At 31.1% G+C, this 22537-nt stretch overlaps 1 protein-coding gene and 1 long non-coding RNA gene across 3 annotated transcripts in view; both read left to right on the forward strand.

Annotated features, from left to right (window-relative positions):
* mnd (L-type amino acid transporter minidiscs) overlaps nucleotides 1–9021 on the forward strand; it is a 65838-nt gene extending 56817 nt beyond the window's left edge. For both annotated transcript variants that reach the window (XM_075304802.1, XM_075304801.1), the window contains 3 exons: nucleotides 6990–7208; nucleotides 7354–7949; nucleotides 8022–9021. In XM_075304802.1, coding sequence (XP_075160917.1) covers nucleotides 6990–7208; nucleotides 7354–7949; nucleotides 8022–8408 — 1202 coding nt within the window. In that variant the 3' untranslated portion in view covers nucleotides 8409–9021. The remainder of the gene's footprint in view (nucleotides 1–6989; nucleotides 7209–7353; nucleotides 7950–8021) is intronic.
* Nucleotides 9022–20024: 11003 nt separating this feature from the next.
* On the forward strand, nucleotides 20025–20966 carry LOC142233140 (uncharacterized). Its single transcript, XR_012721333.1, has 4 exons — nucleotides 20025–20080; nucleotides 20233–20277; nucleotides 20449–20513; nucleotides 20929–20966. It is a non-coding gene; the product is annotated as an uncharacterized LOC142233140 (long non-coding RNA).
* The last annotated feature ends 1571 nt before the right edge of the window (nucleotides 20967–22537 follow it).

Below are 22537 nucleotides of genomic sequence, written 5' to 3' on the forward strand. Positions count from 1 at the left end.
CTTTCGATTAATTTTAGAAAATTTGGAACTTTTTTAGAAAATTTTAACTAAACGGTATTACAAGCGCTGGCATCACTCCGATATGGCAAAAATAAGTAAATATTTTTCGACAAATTCAAGAAAATTTATTAGACATAACTAAATTTTTTCAGTAGTTAAAGAAAATTTTGTAGTTTTAAAAGAAATCTTGGACTTCAAAATTGCAAGAATGTCTTTAGTGACATACGAAGTTCACGATGGACACATTTTTGGTAAAATTTACAAATTTAAAGAAATAATGAACTATTTTGTAAGAAATACGAAATTAGGAAATCTTTATGCTTTATTTGTGCATAACTTTTTCCCGTTTTTTAGTTCATTTAACTAACATACGCAAAAAATTATTTGACTAAAATAAAATTTTTCCAAACATAATGATTCTATGAACTAATATAAAGTTAATATGGCTTTAGTGAAATAGAGAGTTCACTTTTTTTTTGAGTGTAGTGGCAACCATGATTATGAACCGATATGGACCAATTTTTGTGTGATTGGACCAATTTTGGTATGGTTGTTAGCGACCATATACTAACACCACGTTCCTACTTTGAACCGGATCGGAGGTCAAATCTGGAGAACGTTTTATATGGGGGCTATATATAATTATGGACCGATATGGACCATGTTCCAAATTACAACCGGATTGGATGAAATTTGCTTCTCTTGGAGACTTCGCATGCCAAATCTGGGGATCGGTTTATATGGGGGCTATATATAATTATGAACCGATGTGGACCAATTTTTGCACGGTTGTTAGAGACCATATACCAATATCATGTACCAAATTTCAGGCGGATCGGATAAAATTTGCTTCTCTTTGAGGCTCCGCAACCCAAATCTGGGGATCGGTTTATATGGGCGCTATATATAATTATGGACCGATGTGGACCAATTTTTGCACGGTTGTTAGAGACCCTATACCAATACCATGTACCAAATTTCAGCCGGATCGGATGCAATTTGCTTCTCTTTGAGGTTTCGCAAGCCAAATCTGGAGATCGGTTTATATGGGGTCTATATATAATTATGGACCGATGTGGACCAATTTTTGCATGGTTGTTAGAGACCATATACCAACATCATGTACCAAATTTCAGCCGGATCGGATGAAATTTGCTTCTCTTTGAGGCTCCTCAAGCCAAAATCTGGGGATCGGTTTATATGGGGGCCATATATAATTAAGGACCAATGTGAACCAATTTTTGCATGATTGTTAGAGACCATATACCAACACCATGTACCAAATTTCAACCGGATCGGATGAAATATGCTTCTCTCAGAGGCTCCACTAGCCAAATCTGGGGATCGGTTTATATGGGGGCTATATATAATTAAGGACCAATATGGACAAATTTTTGCATGGTTGTTAGAGACCATATACCAACATCATGTACCAAATTTCAGCCGGATCGGATGAAATTTTCTTCTCTTTGAGGCTCCGCAAGCCAAATCTGGGGATCGGTTTATATGGGGACTATATATAATTATGGACCGATGGGAACCAATTTTTGCATGGTTGTTAGAGACCATATACCAACACCATGTACCAAATTTCAGCCGGATCGGATGAAATTTGCTTCTCTTTTAGGCTCCGCAAGCCAAATCTGGGGATCGGTTTATATGGGGGCTATATAATTATGGACCGATGTGAACCAATTTTTGCATGGTTGTTAGAGACCATATACCAACACCATATACCAAATTTCAGCCGGATCGGATGAAATATGCTTATGTTAGAGGCTCCACAAGCCAAATCTGGGGATCGGTTTATATGGGGGCTATATATAATTATGGACCGATGTGGACCAATTTTTGCATGGTTGTTAGAGACCATATACCAACACCATATACCAAATTTCAGCCGGATCGGATGAAATATGCTTCTTTTAGAGGCTCCACAAGCAAAATCTGAGGGTCACTTTATATGGGGGCTATACGTAAAAGTGGACCGATATGGCCCATTTTCAATACCATCCGACCTACATCGATAACAACTACTTATGCCAAGTTTCAAGTCGATAGCTTGTTTCGTTCGGAAGTTAGCGTGATTTCAACAGACGGACGGACGGACATGCTTAGATCGACTCAGAATTTCACCACGACCCAGAATATATATACTTTATGGGGTCTTAGAGCAATATTTCGATGTGTTACAAACGGAATGACAAAGTTAATATACCCCCATCCTATGATGGAGGGTATAAAAAAAGAATAATATTTATTTTTCTTGTGTTAGATGTAAAAAGAGTTTATTCTTAAAACATTGCGCGTTGCTAATAGTTTGAATAAGATTTGGGAGGTGATTCCAGAGACCGATTGATCGTATGAGAAAAAAGTTTTGTGATGAAGTTTTGACGGTAGAATTCTTATTTCGAATAATTATTGCTTTGGACTTGCTTGGATTTAGTAGTAAACCATTTTTTGTGGCCCAGTTATTGATCCTGGCAAGATCCAAGTTGATATTCTGGACGCAAACATCAAAACAAGCCGTATTACTAGTTATATATAATTGAACGTCGTCAGGGTACATTTGAATACTGGCATATTTTACTTCATCGGGTAGATCATCTGCATATATGGAATAGAGCAGTGGACCAAGAATGGAACCTTGAGGGACGCCCCTTCTGAGCGGTAGTAAGCATGAGTTTTGCAGTCCATTAGTGGTGTATTGAGATCGATGTGATAAATAAGATGATATTAGTCTCATTGCTGTTGAAGAAAAATTACAGTTATTTGACAATTTATTAGTAAGTATAGAATGGTTCACACAGTCGAACGCTTTTGAGTGGTCAATTAAAACCAATACAGCGACTTCGTTATTGTCGAGTCCTTCACGAAGCGTTTCAACCACGTCGGTTAGGGCAGTGAGACAGCTGTGGTTTGGTCTGAAACCTGACTGATGCCAAGTTAAAAGATTATGTTCTGTCAGATAGCTTTGTATTTGAGCATGCATGAGTTTGTCAAAAACTTTGGATAAGTATGGTAATATTGCTATAGGCCGAAACTCGTTGCCATTTTTGGGTATGGGAATTACTTTAGCAATTTTCCATGCTGCAGGAAAAGTACTAGTCATTATCGACGTATTGAAAATGTGGGTTATGTATTTTGTTATATATGGAATAAGTAAGTTAACGAATTTAGGGTTAATTTCATCAAAGCCAATGGAATTGGATTTTACGGATTTAATGTGTTGTAAACTTCTAATTCATTGACCATATGAAAGGAAAATTCCGAGTTCCTCTCCATTTCAGGAAATGAGTTCTCATTGTGTCTTATATGTGCCACTGGAATGTTTATAAATTTGGTATTAAGTTCGTCGACATTGATGTTATGATTATGTTGTTGTTGTTTTTGTTGTAGAATACCAATTTTACGGATTTGCGACCACTTTTGCTTGCTTCCTACTGCATTATTGAGTTTAGTTTCGTAATAGATTCTTTTCTGGCGTTGGACCTTGGATACTACTGCACGTCGAGCCTGCCTGAATAACTCGTGGTTTTCAGTCGTTTTGTACCGTTTCCAAAGTTTATATGCATATTCACGGCGAGATATAAGGTTTTTGGTTTCAGAGTTGAACCACGGTTTCGATTCTGGTTTAGATTCCTTACATTTGATTTGAACATGTATGGTATACAGCGAGTTAATATATGTATTGAGAAACGATAGTTTCTCGTCAACCCCTACGCAACAGTAAATATCATGCCAATTCATCATTGTCATGTCATATTCCAAAGCCCTAAGATTTATATTTCTAAAATCTCTGTATGTATATGTGTGGCTGATGTTAGGAACATACCAATTATAGACCATAAAAATTATATCATGCTTTGAAAAGGCAGATCCACATAGCTGTTGATAAAGTAGGACCTCTTGAACATTACTGACAAGAAAAATATCTAAAAGTGTATTTGTAGTCGACGAAAAATGTGTGGGCGTCATTCTATTCACCGGAGTCAAATTTAAAGCTTCCACTGCAGCCGTAAGATTAATTTCTTTTAGAATATTGCTGTTAAGATCTCCTGCAATAATCACATCAGCGTATGTGGCACTAAGTTAGTTTTAATTGTTTGTTTTTTTTGCAAAAATTCTGGATAATATTTTTTCACAAAATTTTATGTTGATATGTTACTGTCAATACTACAAAAAATACCTTTTTTCTTCGTCCATTTGTTTTTGTAGACACTAATCAAAAGTTGTAGTAGCACAAAAAATGGTGAATTAAGTACATGTCTTTGTATTTTAATATGAAATTAAGGTATTACAAATGTTTTTTCAAACCATTTACGAATATAGGAAGATGGATTACATAAACAAATATTGTGGTTTTTGAAAATTCTATGGGTAACATTTAAAAGCCCAAAAACTTTACGAATTCTCGTTTGAGCAGACACTGAATGCTGATTTTGGCAGACTTTCCTATGAGTGTTTAAAATAATGGAAATTGTTTTTGTTGTTTTGGTAAAAATACAATATCAATTAATTTGTTTCAAAATTGTCTTATACTATTTGAAAGTAATATGAGTAGATAACTATACGAAAAAAAACATTCCTCCCAAACGAAATTTAGGAAAACAATCGTTTATCATACGCGTTTTCCAAAGGTTATGTTTGCGTGTACCTTTAACGACATGAGTATACAAAACTATTCCTAAACCCCCTTCGGTAACTTTTTAAAATCTTAAAATTTTACGATACAGCGTTGCCAATTTAGCTTTTTTCCCGCTAGATTTGGCTTTTTTTGAAGACGTTTAGCGGGGAAAAAATACATTTAGCTTTTAGCTTTTTTTCTGGCTTTTTTTCATGACCCTTTTAGCTAATTTTGGCTTTTTTTATTTTCGACATGTTTCTATTCAAATATGGATAAATCGTCGTTTTTATCTAAGCCTTGCTGCAAGTATAAGGGTTTCCACATATTTCAAAGCACAGTTGAAACATTAATAATGAGTCCAGCCATTATGCGGGCATTTTTGTAGCAAATACACCTTGTTGTAAAGTTTTTTCATTATATACATAAAAGTTATCGTAAACTTTAAATCTACTATTACCATACAAATTTGTTAGATAAACTGTCAGTAAATTATTGGGAATATTATCATTTGACTCGTTTATCCTTTTTATGTTATTATAATATTCTAAAGTTATTACGATATTACTAAATTAAAATAGTAGATGTGAATAGCTTTGTGCACTGAAAAATATTGTCGTCTCCTTAAAATACGAACGCGAATTTTGGTTATAATAGCATTTGTGAATTTCTTTTGTTTTCCTTGTCCAAAAAACAATAAAGTCGTTTTGTCCTCATAATTAAGCGATTCAACTTAAAAATGGGTATGTTTTCATGAAAGAAGGAAGAATTAATGAAATAGTCTTTAAATGTGAGGAGTTTTTGCATCTTAACCACAAACCAAAATAGCGTTCAAAAATAGAAGATGTTTTTCAACACTTTATTTTAAAAACGTATATATACAATAATTTCTACTTGAAGTCGAGTCTGAATTTAGAAATTTAAATTGGCGTTAGCACGTTTTTAAAGCACTTTGATAAGCACTTTGGTAGTATTTTCTACAATTTAAATAAAAGTAATGCATTTCGAATTTTTCACAATTTCAAATCCAAACTAAAATTTTATTTAAAAAAATGACAAATCATTTTTTTACCAAATCCAAAGCATGCTTAGATCATTTATTATTTTAAAATAACAAGTAAATAAAATAGAGGTGTTGGGAAGGTAGCTCCCACAAAACGAAGGACTTCCAGTAAAATTTGTGATAGTAATCAAAATGTATCGAATACGCAAACAGAGCTAATATGCCTTAGATATTGTTACAGTCTCACAGAAGTGGAACTAAAATGAAAATAATATGCATTGTAAGTGAAATAAAGCCTTTAAGTTTGTTAAATTTCAATCAAAAATGAGACTTTTGATACTAAAAAATTTAGCTTTTTTTCTAGCTATTTTTTAGCATTTTTTAGCTTTTTTTAGCTATTTTTTTGGGCAAATCTAGCGGTTTTTGGTGAAACAATTCTGGCAACGCTGTTACGATAATACAGGGTAGCTGACACAAAGTGTTAACAATATTTGTAAATGCGTAAAAATATTTTTATACCTAAACTACATACACACAGAAAATAATTCTCTCTTCCCAAACTAAATTTTAGACAAACGAGCATCGTTTACCATTTGCTCTTTGCCATAAGGAAGTATATTTGGAAGAAAATATTCTGTGAAACCCTTTGACTTTTTGACGGGATGTAAAACTCAAAAAAATTGTTTTAACTTTCTGGGCTCTTAAGATGAAAAATTTAAGATGCCTTTATAAAAATTATTCTTATAGATCCAAAACCTGATGTTGTCATACGTGCATACTTCAAATTGAAGTTCGGGAACCGTACCATTAAATCAATCTTCTATCAAGTAGAGGATGCTGATGATTAATGTGGGAGTTCCGAAACGATCGTGCATCCAATCGTCTTCCAGTCTAAAGATCTTTGCCCAAATAAATTTGGCAAAAATAATTTTCGTTTGTTGGTTAAGCTACTCTTGTAGTTTAGTCAATCCATTGTTTTAAGCTGAAATCAAAACAATAATAATTTTCTCAGGTTTAAAATTTTGCTCAACATATTTGGAAGAATCAAGCTTAGTTTTTTCTTTCACATACCATCCATCTAATATTCTTAAAAGCTTCCGAGTATGATTCGTAAACATGTTGTTTATTAGAATGGAAATCAATTTTTTGAGCAAATACAGTATATTTTTAATTTTTTTAAGGTGTGACAAGAGCAGGATCGATACAGAAGAAATTATGGTGATTGTTTTTAGTCGGCGCAGCAGTATTAAAATTCCCTTTTCATTTCTTCAGCATTCAAATTTGGAAAATATTTTTTTGCTGTTTTTACTGATATTTTTCTTTTGAGTGACTCCGCAATTAATTCCATTCGTTTTATTCTAGGTACAATGATCCCGAAATCAGGTGGCGATTACGCTTATATTGGTACAGCATTCGGCCCATTACCGGCGTTTTTATATCTGTGGGTCGCCTTGCTAATTTTGGTCCCCACGGGTAATGCTATAACGGCTCTAACCTTTGCTCAATACTTGCTACAACCATTTTGGCCCTCCTGTGATGCCCCAGCGGTGCCCGTACAGTTGCTGGCAGCTGTCATAACATGTAAGTAATTTAAGGCCGCAAAATATTAGAAATAATCAGAGGTTTTCAAGGACTTTTATCCTATTTATTGGCAGATTTCCATTGACTTTTATCTTATTCAATTTTTCCTTAGATCGTACTCAAGAAATTTTATCTTTCTTTGTAGGTATTTTAACGGTTATAAATTGTTACAATGTGAAATGGGTAACTCGCGTCACTGATATATTTACTGGAACTAAGGTTTTTGCCCTATTGGTAATTGTAGCTGCAGGTGTGTGGTATCTTTTCGCTGGAAACACCGAACATTGGGATGAACCCATGAGTGGAACATTTACTTCGCCTGGTTTCATTGCATTGGCATTCTACAACGGTCTATTCTCCTACTCGGGCTGGAATTATCTAAACTTTGTAACAGAAGAATTGAAAGATCCCTATCGAAATTTGCCAAAAGCCATATGTATATCCATGCCTGTGGTCACCATTATTTATGTTATCACAAATGTTGCCTACTTTTCCGTTTTATCTCCCGACGAGATTTTGGCTTCAGATGCAGTAGCAGTTACTTTTGGCGATAAGATGTTGGGTTTTATGTCATGGCTGATGCCTTTCTTTGTAGCATGCTCAACATTTGGTTCTCTGAATGGTGCCATATTTGCCTCTTCGCGGTTGTTCTTTGTTGGCGCACGTAATGGTCACTTGCCTGCCGCCATATCCCTAATCAATGTAAATTGTTTGACCCCAGTGCCTTCGTTGATATTTTTGGTGAGTTTTCTTTGTAATTAAGAGTGATATACAGAGGGTTATCTTTTAAACAATTCTTATTTTTCGTTGCAGTGTGTTCTGACGCTAATATTGCTTTTCATCAAGGATGTCTATGCCCTTATCAATTATGTTAGTTATGTCGAGGCATTGTTCACATTGATTTCCGTTTCCGGTTTATTATGGCTTCGCTACAAGCAACCCAAGACAGAGAGACCCATTCGTGTAAATTTAGCTTTGCCCATATTGTTCCTAATCATATGCCTCTTCCTTGTGATCTCATCGGTCTTCCAGTCGCCCATTGAGGTTGGCGTGGGTACAGCCATCATATTATCTGGCATACCGGTCTATTACATGACAATACATCGTCCAGTCGAATGGCTGACGAACACATCGCAAGCGATCAATATGTGGTGCTCCAAGTTCTTCATATGTATGCCAAATCAAGAGAAATTCGATTGATCGAATTTATTAGAGATTAAAATATCATTTAAAGTTAATCGTAATGAAATCGTAAAAGACTAATACAGAAACAAGTTTATTTTGTAAATTATAAAAGAAAAATTAGCAAACCAACAAAAACTCCCACACATCAACACAGAGACACATCATCAATTATACATAGTGCCTTTTGCCTCGCAACATTTGCTAATCTTTTTCTGAAAATTAAACAAAACAAAAAAAAATAATAAAATAAAAAGGTGTTTTACCAACAAATTCTAAATAGCTTAGGAACATAGTAATTTATTCCATTAATTTTTTGTATTTTTTATTTGTTTTGTGTGTTTATTTGTTGATATTATACTTCAGCTATTGAATATTAAAAGAATTTCAATCAAAACCATCAAAAGACATTACTACTAAGTTCTAAGTAAATTATGTACAATATAATTGCATAGAAATACAGTAGAAACCTGCGAAGTACATCTCGTTGAATTTAGTACATAAGACTCCTTTATTATCAATCTTAAGTATATATATACTACATGTAAAAAAAATAAGTCAGTCAATTGTATAACTCGAAACAACAATAACAATTCAAATAAAAATTTACATATACTTATTTTTACATAAATCCCGAATGTTATTTATTATAAAAATAAATAAATAAAAAATTCGAAAATCTATTATTAATTAATCACAACAAGTATGAGAGTACTGAGTATAGTACCATATAATTGCTAATTTAATAGAAATACACAACGGGAGGAAAAATATGCTATATGAAATTCCCTTTTAATTAAAGGCAGTTCCGCCCGACTAAATTTTTAAAGCGTCTTTTCACCGTTGGATTTTTAAAATGTTGCAGAAAACTCTTTTGTAATAAAAAGAAATCCATTCTTTTCCTATTAAAAGTAACCTACATCATTAGTTACACTATTTTGCATGAATGAAATTTTCTGCTGATAACGTCAATGCATTCGAGAAAATAAACAACCAAAAATCTTCCTTTTTTATTTAAAGGTGGATATTAAGTTCGAGTTTAGCCGTTAAAATCGTAATTTTTTCACTCAAGTGAAAACTAAATCAGCAAAGAAAGCCATAAAATTATACATATTTGTTGCAGATTTCATTATAACTTGATGGGGAATATCCTAAAGCAAATTGTCACAAAATGTGTATTCCTTAAAAAGGATTATTAAAGAATAGTAATCGTGAAAAAATGACGATTTTAGCGGCTAAAGGTTGGTATTAAGTTCGAGTTTAGCCGCTAAAATCGTCATTTTTTCACGATTACTTTTCTTTAATAATCCATTTTAATGAATACAAACATTATAATGTCTATTTTAAGCCCAACATCGGAACGACTACTAATGACATTTCAACTTACACGAGAAGGTTTGTTTTTTATTCAAATTATTTAATTTAAAAACGAATCACACTTATTATTTCTGGCGGAAAATTTTTGAAATTACAGTTTGCATTGAAATTGAATTTATATGTTTTCTTAAGTCTTACGCAATAAGAGGCATCGTTTTCTATGAAAGTATCACTACAGGGCAAATGTCACAGAAAAAAGTGAACCCACCAGGAATTGTTCGTTAATTTTAGAAAATGTAGATTATTTGTAATGAATATTTTTCGACAAATTCAAGAAAATTTATTAGACATAATTAATCACATATTAAAACAAGTAAGGAAAGTCTAAAGTCGGGCGGGGCCGGCTATATTATACCCTGCACCACTTTATAGATCTAAAATGTGTTGGGTGCTATATATAAAGGTTTGTCCCAAATACATACATTTAAATATCACTCGATCTGGACAGAATTTGATAGACTTCTACAAAATCTATCAAAATTTAAGTCAACTAATGCACTAGGGTGGAACACAATGTTAGTAAAAAACAAGTATATACAGCTTTCACCTATGAGGATTTCACCTATGAGGACTATATCAGATTCTGGATTTATAAGAACCATTTTTGTTTGAGTTTTAGAGGAATCGTTAACATCTCTTGTAAGTGTGCAAGATAATTATAAAATAACGTCTTGATTTGAAATCTTAAATCTGTAGAAGTAAAATCTGGAGATTTTACATTGAGTTTCAAACAATTTTCATGATCAGTGCGAATTCTACACCCTCAAGAAGTGAAGTCGGTCTATATGGAGGCATTACCAAATGGACCGATAAAAACTTAATCCGATACACGTTTTTGTGAGCCTAAAATACCGGAATATTTACAATTTCAGGCAAATCAGATAAAAACTACGGTTTCTAGAAACCCAAGGAGTTAAATCGGGAGATCGCTCTTATGGGGGCTATACTAAAATATGGACCGATACACAGAAAAAAAAGTGTCTCGTAAATTTAAGAAGATTTTTACAATAATTTATTACAAGAATTTTCCAGAATTTTAGTTCATTTTTCGTATCTTCAACGAAAATTAACTACTCGAAAGGAAATTTTACAAATTCTAAGTAGCAATCGTTTAGTTCATGGCCTACAAAATACGATGGAAATTCTTAACTGGTAGTTAAAAATTCGTTTGTCATGCTATAAAACTACTTGTGAAATGTAAAGTATTTTCTACATAATAAGTGCAATTTACCATAAGATTTTTTTGTATGAGAAAATATTTTTTTACGAAAAATGAACTTGAAAGTGGATAGCAATTTCTTACTGACAATTCCTATGGTTAATAATTGTTGGTAAAAAATTTCCCAATGAAATATTTTTAGTTCACATGTAATTAAATTTATTGACATTTTCGTCAAAAATGGGTAGATATCATTCCATGAAGTTTTTGCTAATTTTAAGTTAAACGTTTCATCGTTCTTATACTGATATGCATTTAAGAGTATTGTTTTTAGAGTAAATTGTGGACAGATGCGATGAACTAATGCATAGTACAAAGATCTTTCTCGTCAAAGTGGAATATGTTTAATGTAAAGATGATGTTACTTGGAATTTTTTTGAGAGTGAGATCATGCAATGCTATAATGAGAAATGGTAGCGAGTGATGGGGATGTTGTGTATATCTGAGCGTGGGGTTGTTTTTGTTCTTTCAGTGGTTTGTGTGTGTGTGTTTATTATTCGCGAATGGTTTATTTGTCTGGATGAGGTGTTGTTTTCAATGAAGGCACATGTGTTTTTGTTATTGTAGGAATTTTTTGGTTTTGTTTGGTTTTGTTTGCATGCTTCAGTTGTATAGTTGGCGTTGGCGTGGGCTGTTGCATCTTTTTAGCAAGTATGTAACAAGGGAATATAAAGGTATGGAATATTTCGTTTTTTTTTTAGACATATATTGGAGTTTGTTTATTAAAACTTTGAAATGAAAGTTATTAATATTTTAGAGATGAGATGTACGATGGCGAAGTGATGATCGGTAGCGTGGGTACAGCCATCATATTATCTGGCATACCGGTCTATTACATGACAATACATCGTCCAGTCGAATGGCTGACGAACACATCGCAAGCGATCAATATGTGGTGCTCCAAGTTCTTCATATGTATGCCAAATCAAGAGAAATTCGATTGATCGAATTTATTAGAGATTAAAATATCATTTAAAGTTAATCGTAATGAAATCGTAAAAGACTAATACAGAAACAAGTTTATTTTGTAAATTATAAAAGAAAAATTAGCAAACCAACAAAAACTCCCACACATCAACACAGAGACACATCATCAATTATACATAGTGCCTTTTGCCTCGCAACATTTGCTAATCTTTTTCTGAAAATTAAACAAAACAAAAAAAAATAATAAAATAAAAAGGTGTTTTACCAACAAATTCTAAATAGCTTAGGAACATAGTAATTTATTCCATTAATTTTTTGTATTTTTTATTTGTTTTGTGTGTTTATTTGTTGATATTATACTTCAGCTATTGAATATTAAAAGAATTTCAATCAAAACCATCAAAAGACATTACTACTAAGTTCTAAGTAAATTATGTACAATATAATTGCATAGAAATACAGTAGAAACCTGCGAAGTACATCTCGTTGAATTTAGTACATAAGACTCCTTTATTATCAATCTTAAGTATATATATACTACATGTAAAAAAAATAAGTCAGTCAATTGTATAACTCGAAACAACAATAACAATTCAAATAAAAATTTACATATACTTATTTTTACATAAATCCCGAATGTTATTTATTATAAAAATAAATAAATAAAAAATTCGAAAATCTATTATTAATTAATCACAACAAGTATGAGAGTACTGAGTATAGTACCATATAATTGCTAATTTAATAGAAATACACAACGGGAGGAAAAATATGCTATATGAAATTCCCTTTTAATTAAAGGCAGTTCCGCCCGACTAAATTTTTAAAGCGTCTTTTCACCGTTGGATTTTTAAAATGTTGCAGAAAACTCTTTTGTAATAAAAAGAAATCCATTCTTTTCCTATTAAAAGTAACCTACATCATTAGTTACACTATTTTGCATGAATGAAATTTTCTGCTGATAACGTCAATGCATTCGAGAAAATAAACAACCAAAAATCTTCCTTTTTTATTTAAAGGTGGATATTAAGTTCGAGTTTAGCCGTTAAAATCGTAATTTTTTCACTCAAGTGAAAACTAAATCAGCAAAGAAAGCCATAAAATTATACATATTTGTTGCAGATTTCATTATAACTTGATGGGGAATATCCTAAAGCAAATTGTCACAAAATGTGTATTCCTTAAAAAGGATTATTAAAGAATAGTAATCGTGAAAAAATGACGATTTTAGCGGCTAAAGGTTGGTATTAAGTTCGAGTTTAGCCGCTAAAATCGTCATTTTTTCACGATTACTTTTCTTTAATAATCCATTTTAATGAATACAAACATTATAATGTCTATTTTAAGCCCAACATCGGAACGACTACTAATGACATTTCAACTTACACGAGAAGGTTTGTTTTTTATTCAAATTATTTAATTTAAAAACGAATCACACTTATTATTTCTGGCGGAAAATTTTTGAAATTACAGTTTGCATTGAAATTGAATTTATATGTTTTCTTAAGTCTTACGCAATAAGAGGCATCGTTTTCTATGAAAGTATCACTACAGGGCAAATGTCACAGAAAAAAGTGAACCCACCAGGAATTGTTCGTTAATTTTAGAAAATGTAGATTATTTGTAATGAATATTTTTCGACAAATTCAAGAAAATTTATTAGACATAATTAATCACATATTAAAACAAGTAAGGAAAGTCTAAAGTCGGGCGGGGCCGGCTATATTATACCCTGCACCACTTTATAGATCTAAAATGTGTTGGGTGCTATATATAAAGGTTTGTCCCAAATACATACATTTAAATATCACTCGATCTGGACAGAATTTGATAGACTTCTACAAAATCTATCAAAATTTAAGTCAACTAATGCACTAGGGTGGAACACAATGTTAGTAAAAAACAAGTATATACAGCTTTCACCTATGAGGATTTCACCTATGAGGACTATATCAGATTCTGGATTTATAAGAACCATTTTTGTTTGAGTTTTAGAGGAATCGTTAACATCTCTTGTAAGTGTGCAAGATAATTATAAAATAACGTCTTGATTTGAAATCTTAAATCTGTAGAAGTAAAATCTGGAGATTTTACATTGAGTTTCAAACAATTTTCATGATCAGTGCGAATTCTACACCCTCAAGAAGTGAAGTCGGTCTATATGGAGGCATTACCAAATGGACCGATAAAAACTTAATCCGATACACGTTTTTGTGAGCCTAAAATACCGGAATATTTACAATTTCAGGCAAATCAGATAAAAACTACGGTTTCTAGAAACCCAAGGAGTTAAATCGGGAGATCGCTCTTATGGGGGCTATACTAAAATATGGACCGATACACAGAAAAAAAAGTGTCTCGTAAATTTAAGAAGATTTTTACAATAATTTATTACAAGAATTTTCCAGAATTTTAGTTCATTTTTCGTATCTTCAACGAAAATTAACTACTCGAAAGGAAATTTTACAAATTCTAAGTAGCAATCGTTTAGTTCATGGCCTACAAAATACGATGGAAATTCTTAACTGGTAGTTAAAAATTCGTTTGTCATGCTATAAAACTACTTGTGAAATGTAAAGTATTTTCTACATAATAAGTGCAATTTACCATAAGATTTTTTTGTATGAGAAAATATTTTTTTACGAAAAATGAACTTGAAAGTGGATAGCAATTTCTTACTGACAATTCCTATGGTTAATAATTGTTGGTAAAAAATTTCCCAATGAAATATTTTTAGTTCACATGTAATTAAATTTATTGACATTTTCGTCAAAAATGGGTAGATATCATTCCATGAAGTTTTTGCTAATTTTAAGTTAAACGTTTCATCGTTCTTATACTGATATGCATTTAAGAGTATTGTTTTTAGAGTAAATTGTGGACAGATGCGATGAACTAATGCATAGTACAGAGATCTTTCTCGTCAAAGTGGAATATGTTTAATGTAAAGATGATGTTACTTGGAATTTTTTTGAGAGTGAGATCATGCAATGCTATAATGAGAAATGGTAGCGAGTGATGGGGATGTTGTGTATATCTGAGCGTGGGGTTGTTTTTGTTCTTTCAGTGGTTTGTGTGTGTGTGTTTATTATTCGCGAATGGTTTATTTGTCTGGATGAGGTGTTGTTTTCAATGAAGGCACATGTGTTTTTGTTATTGTAGGAATTTTTTGGTTTTGTTTGGTTTTGTTTGCATGCTTCAGTTGTATAGTTGGCGTTGGCGTGGGCTGTTGCATCTTTTTAGCAAGTATGTAACAAGGGAATATAAAGGTATGGAATATTTCGTTTTTTTTTTAGACATATATTGGAGTTTGTTTATTAAAACTTTGAAATGAAAGTTATTAATATTTTAGAGATGAGATGTACGATGGCGAAGTGATGATCGGTAGCTTAGAAAAAAAAGTTATTAAGAAAGTTCAATATTTAGGAAAAAATGCTGAAATGGAACGTATATTGAAATTGTTTTATCTAATTTAATTTTTATTATTCAATTTAAAAAATAAATATTCAATTTCAGAGTAACTCCAGATGAATTTGGAAAATTGTTTGTTACACCTCAGCGTATAGTTTAATGATAAATAGGTAAGAGTTCTTTTTCAATGTGGTTTTCTTTTAAAAAATAATATTCTTTATGTATATTATTAGTTGCTAATTATTATTATTATTATTTTTTTAACAAGTTTCGTGTTTTTCTTTGTTGTAAAAAAAATATCTAAGTTAAGAGCAACCCCAGATGGATTCGGGCAAATTTTTATATTTCTCCTCAGCGTATAATTTAATAGAGAAGTGGTAAGTTTTCTTTTAAAAATTGGCTTTCTTCTCACTAGAATATTTACGTTTTAATGACATTTTTATTGTCAAAAATTACAGGTTTTTAATACCTTATTTTGGTATTACTTTAATCAAATATTTTTGGAAAATTTTTGTTACACCTCAGCATATAGTTTAATCATAAATTGGTAAGTATTCTTTTTAAAATGTGGTTTTCTTTTAAAAAGGATATTTTTTATTTATATCATTATTTGCTAATTATTATTATTTATTTATTTTTTTTTTGAAACTAGTTTAATGTTTTTCTTTGTTGTAAAAAAAATATTTAATTTTAGAGCAACCCCAAGATGGATTCGGGCATATTTTTATATTTCCTCCTCAGCGTATAATTTAATAGAGAAGTGGTAAGTTTTCTTTTAAAATTTGGCTTTCTTTTCAATAGAATATTTACATTTTTATGACCTTTTTATTATCAAAATTACATGTTTTTAATACCTTATTTTAGTATTACATTAATCAAATATTTTTGGAAACCAATTTAATATTTTTATTGTAAAACACAAATATTTAATTTCAGAATAACAATTTGGAAACATTTTTATGAATTGGTGAGCTTTCTTTAACATTCTTTTAACCAGAATATTTAGTTTTTTTTTATGCATATTATTTCTTTAATTATATTTTTTGGAAACCAATTTAATGTTTTCTATTTAATGTAAAAAATAAATATTTAATTTCAGAGTATCCCCAAATGAATTTCGATAACTTTTTAACCTCAGCGTACAATTTAATAGAGAATTGGTAAGTTTTATATTAAAACTTTGGCTTTCTTTTGACAAGAATATTTATTGTATTATGTCCTTCGCATCGATAACAACACAGTTTTATGAGTTAATATATTACTTAATTCATTATTTCTCTAATTGTTTCAGGTACAAACTTTATGAGGTACGTTTATCTAAGAAAAATTGAATTCCTTACACCATTTAATAAAATGCCCCCAAATATGGTAAGTTACAAGCTAATTTAAAGAGATTAAAAATTATATTTTATTACATGATAATTTTTAACAATTTTCATTATTCCTTCCATTTTTTTCAGCAAGATATGTAAGATGCATGCATATGTATGCAAGATATATACTAACGATGAATAAAAAATTAAGGAAAAGTCAAAATGTCCAAATAGCGAGTTAAAATAAACTACTTTCTTGTTCCACGTGGTCATAATTTTTATTCACAAAAACATTGTATTAAGAACTTTCATCATAAGTTTTTATAATAAAGTACTTTTGCTTAAAGAAAGTTGAATTTTAATGTATGAAAATTTTCATAATAGTAAAACGGGTTGTTGTTCCTTTAATTATTTAATTTCTCTGTAATGTGGAACGATTGATTTAAAAATAGTTTAGTCGTCGACATTTTAAAGAGACTGTTAACCACTTTTTATTATCGGGTTTCCCAAAAATAAGCAGGTAAGCCAAAATAATACTGAATTTTTAACTTGGTAGGGGTATATAAATCTTATGGTGTTGTAAAAATGAACTAAAATACAATGTTATAGATTAACTAAAATTTAAGAGAATTATAAACTAGACAAGTTGAAAAAAATCTTAAGGGCTAAATCATGGTCAATATTGCTACAGTTTAGTTCATTTTGCAATGGAAATGGGTTCACTGTTTTTTCAGTGTACTCACCGTTTTCGGCACACCTCTTTATGACCCGAAAATACCTCTAGATTTCCAATTTCAGGCAAATAGGATAAAAACTTCGGATTCTAGAAGCCCAAGAAATAAAATCGGGAAATCGGTCTATATGGGGGCTATACCAAAAGATGGACCGATACTCACCACTTTCGGAACACCTCTTTATGGTCCTAAAATACCTCTAGATTTCCAATTTCAGACAAATTGGATAAAAACTACGGTTTCTATAAGCCCAAGACCCCAAATCGGGAGGTCGTTTTATAAGGGGATCATACCAAAACATTGACCGATACTCACCATTTTTGGCACACGTATTTGTGGTCCTACAGTACTTCTAGATTTCCAATTTCAGGTAAATTGAATAAAAACTGCGGTTTCTATAAGCCCAAGAAGTCAAATCAGGAGATCGGTCTATATGGGGGCTATACCAAAACGTGGACCGATACTCACAATTTTTGGCACACGTATTTGTGGTCCTACAGTACCTCTAGATTTCTAATTTCAGGTAAATTGAATAAAAACTGCGGTTTCTATAAGCCCAAGAAGTAAAATCGGGAGATCGGTCTATATGGGGGCTATACCAAAACATGGACCGATACTCACCATTTTTGGCGCACCTCTTTATGGTCATAAAATACCTCTAGATTTCAAATTTCAGGCAAATTGGATAAAAACTACGATTTCTATAAGCCCAAGACCCCAAATCGGGAGGTCGGTTTATATGGGGACTATATCAAAACCTGGACCGATATAGCCCATCTTCGAACTTGACCTGCCTGCAGACAAAAGACGAGTTTGTGCAAAATTTCAGCACGATTGCTTCATTATTGAAGACTGTAGCGTGATTACAACAGACAGACAGACAGACAGATGGAAAGACGGTTATATCGTCTTAGAATTTCTCCCTGATCAAGAATATATATACTTTATATAGTCGGAAATCGATATTTCGATGTGTTACACACGGAATGACAAACTTATTATACCCCCCATCACCATTCTATGGTGGTGGGTATAAATATGGGAAACATTTAAATCTGAAGCAATTTTAAGGAAACTTCGCAAAAGTTTATTTATGATTTATCGCTCGATATATATGTATTAGAAGTTTAGGAAAATTAGAGTCAGTTTTACAACTTTTCGACTAAGCAGTGGCGATTTTAAAAGGAAAATGTTGATATTTTGACCATTTTTGTCGAAATCAGAAAAACATATATATGGGAGCTATATCTAAATCTGAACCGATTTCATTCAAATTTGGCACGCATACACAGAAAAAAAAGTGTCTCGTAAATTTAAGAAGATTTTTACAATAATTTATTACAAGAATTTTCCAGAATTTTAGCTCATTTTTCGTATTTTCAACGAAAATTAACTACTCGAAAGGAAATTTTACAATTTCTAAGTAGCAAACGTTTAGTTCATGGCCTACAAAATACGATGGAAATTTCCTTAAAAAATTTCTTAACTGGTAGTTAAAAATTCGTTTGTCATGCTATAAAACTACTTGTGAAATGTAAAGTATTTTCTAAATAATAAATGCAATTTACTATAAGATTTTTTTGTATGAGAAAATATTTTTTTACGAAAAATGAACTTGAAAGTGGATAGCAATTTCTTACTGACAATTCCTATAGTTAATAATTGTTGGTAAAAAATTACCCAATGAAATATTTTTAGTTCACATGTAATTAAATTTATAGACATTTTCGTCAAAAATGGTAGATAACATTTCATGAAAATTTTGCAAATTTTAAGTTAAACGTTTCATCGTTCATAAACTGGTGTGCCTTTACGAATATTATTCTTAGAGTAAATTGTCAGCAGATGCGATGAACTAATGCATAGTACAGAGATCTTTATCGGCATAGTGGAATGTGATTAATGTAAAGATGATGTTACTTGAGTTTTGTTGTGTATACATGAGCGTGGGGTTGTTTTTATTTTTGTTCATTTAGTGGTTTGTGTGTGTGTGTTTGTTATTCGCGGATGGTTTATTTGGCTGGATGAGGTGTTGTTTTCAATAAAGGCACATATGTTTTTGTTGTTGTAGGAATGTTTTGGCTTTGCTTGGTTTTGTTTGGCATGCTTCAGTTGTATAGTTGGCGTTGGCGTGGATTGTTGCATCTTTTAAGCAGGTATGCAACAAGGGAATATAAAGGCATGGAATATTTTGGATTTTTGAGACATATATTGGTGTTTGTTTATTAAACCTTTTAAATGAAAGTTATTAATATTTTATTGGTAGTTTAGAAAAAAGTTATTAACCCTGGAAAGTCATCCTTATTTTTTGTACACAAACGTCATCCTTCGTCATTTTGACTACGGCTTATTTGATGACGCTATAATTTGCATCGTGAGCAAAAATGAGAACCAAAATTGAGTTTATTTCCTTATTCAATGTGTTTTTAATTAGTATAACACAAAAATTCATAAAATGGATGTAATGGTATAACTCAAATTTAACATTTCCCAATCGACCAAAAAGCACTTTAAATTGAAAAAGAAATTACGCGTCGTCATTTTGACGAAGGATGACTGTCCAGGGTTAAGAATATTTAGGAAAATATGTATGTTGAAATTAAAAGTGTATTGAATTTTTTATTATTCAATATAAAAAATTAATATTCAATTCCAGATGAATTTGGAAAACGTTTGTTATATCTCAGCGTATAGTTTAGTCATAAATTGGTAAGTATATATTTTTTTAAATGGCTTTCTTTTAAAAAGAATAATTTTTTTTTTATGTATATCATTATTTGTTAATTATTTTTTTGGAAACCAGTTTAATGTTTTTCTTTCACGAAAATTTTGCAAATTTTAAAAACAACATTTAATTTCAGAGCAACTCCAGATGGATTCGAACAAATTTAAAAAATAGAGAATTGGTTAGTTTTCTTTTAGAAATTGGCTTTATTTCATCTAGAATATTTACGTTTTTGTGACCTTTTTATCATCAAAATTACAGTTTTTTAATAGCTTATTTTAGTATTTCTTCAATCAAATTTTTTAGAAACCAATATAATATTTTTAATGTAAAAACAAATATTTAATTTCAGAATAACCCCTTAAAAATTTGGACAAATTTTTAGTACTCCTTTGCCTGTAATTTAATAGTGAATTGGTAAGGATTCTTTAACTTTCTTTCAACCCTGGACAGTCATACATATTTTTTGTACATTAACTTCATCCTTCGTCATTTTGACTACGGCTGATTTCAAGACGCTATAATTTTCATCGTGAGCGAAAAAGTGAACCAAACTTGATTTTTTTTTCTTATTCAATTTGGTTTTACGTAGTATAAAACAAAAATTCATAAAACGGTCGAATTAGTATAACTTAAATTTACCATTTCCCAATAGACTAAAATGCATTTTAAATCGAAAATTAAATTACGTGTCGTCATTTTGACGAATGATGACTGTCTAGGGCTATCAAGAATATTTGGTTTTTTATGCATATTATTATTTTTTCATTAGATTTTTTGAAAACCTATTTAATAATTTTATTTAATGTAAAAAATAAATATTTAATTTCAGAGTAACCCAAATAAATTTGGACAACTTATTATATTTCCCTCAGCGTACAATTTAATAGAGAATTGGTAAGTTTTATATTAAAACTTTGGATTTCTTTCAACTACAATATTTATTTTATTATATCCTTCACAACGATAACAACACAGTTTTATGAGTTTATTTAGAATACTTCATTATTTCTCTAATTGTTTCAGGTACAAATTTTATGAGATACGTTTTCCAAAGGAAAGTTGAATTCCTTACACCATTTGATAAAATGCCCCCAAATATGGTAAGTTACAAGCTAAAATGAAGAATTAAAAATTATATTTCATAACATGGTGTTAATTTTTAACAATTTTCATTATTGTTTCCATTTTTTTCCAGCAAGATATGTGAAATAATTACCTACGATGAATAAAAAAAGGATAAGTCAAAATGTCCAAACAGCGGGTTCAAATGAACTACTCTCTGTTCCACGTGGTCATAATTTTTATTCACAAAAAACATTGTATTAAGAAGTTTCATCATAAGTTTTTATAATAAAGTACTTTTGCTTAAAGAAAGTTTAATTTTAATGTATGAAAATTTTCATAATAGTAAAACGGTTTGTTGTTCCTTTAATTATTTAATTTCTGTGTACTGTGGAATGATTGATTTAAAAATAGTTTAGTCGTCGACATTTTAAAGAGACTGTTAACCAATTTTTATTATCGGGTTTCCCACAAAATAAGCAAGTACACCAAAACAATACTGACTTTTTAACTTGGTAGGGGTATATAAATCTTATGGTGTTGTAAAAATGAACTAAACTACAATGTTATAGATGAACTAAAATTTAAGAGAATTATAAACTAGACAAGTTGAAAAAAATCTTAAGGGCTAAAACATGGTCAATATTACTACAGTTTAGTTCATTTTGCAATGGAAAAGGGTTCACTGTTTTTTCAGTGTAGCTACAATGCTAATTCTACTCCCTGTGCAAAATTTCAACTAAATCGGAGCAAAAAATTGGCCTCTGTGGTCATATGAGTGTAAATCGGGCGAAAGCTATATATGGGAGCTATATCTAAATCTGAACCGATTTCAACCAAATTTGGCACGCATAGCTACAATGCTTACTATACTCCCTCTGCAAAATTTCAACTAAATCGGATCAAAAATTGGCATCTGTGGTCATATGAGTGTAAATAGCTTTCGCCAGCTATATATGGGAGCTATATCTAAATCAGAACCGATTTCAACCAAATTTGGCACACATAGCTACAATGCTAATTCTACTCTTTGTGCAAAATTTCAATTAAATCGGAGTAAAAGATTGGCCACTGTGGTCATATGAGTGTAAATCGGGCAAACGATATATATGGGAGCTATATCTAAATCTGAAGCGATTTCAATAAAATTTGGCACACTTGACTACACTACTAATTGTACTCCTAGTGCAGAATTTCAACCAAATTGTGGTAAAACTCTGGCTTCTGGGACCGTATTATTCCATATCGGGCGAAAGATATATATAGGGCAAAAGATATATATCGGGCGAAAGATATATATAGGAGCTATATCTAAATCTTAACCGATTTCAATAAAATTTGGCACACTTGACTATAGTACTAATTGTTCTTCTTGT

Source organism: Haematobia irritans, chromosome 4, assembly GCF_050003625.1.
Source record: "Haematobia irritans isolate KBUSLIRL chromosome 4, ASM5000362v1, whole genome shotgun sequence".
Taxonomy (NCBI): Eukaryota; Metazoa; Arthropoda; class Insecta; order Diptera; family Muscidae; genus Haematobia; species Haematobia irritans.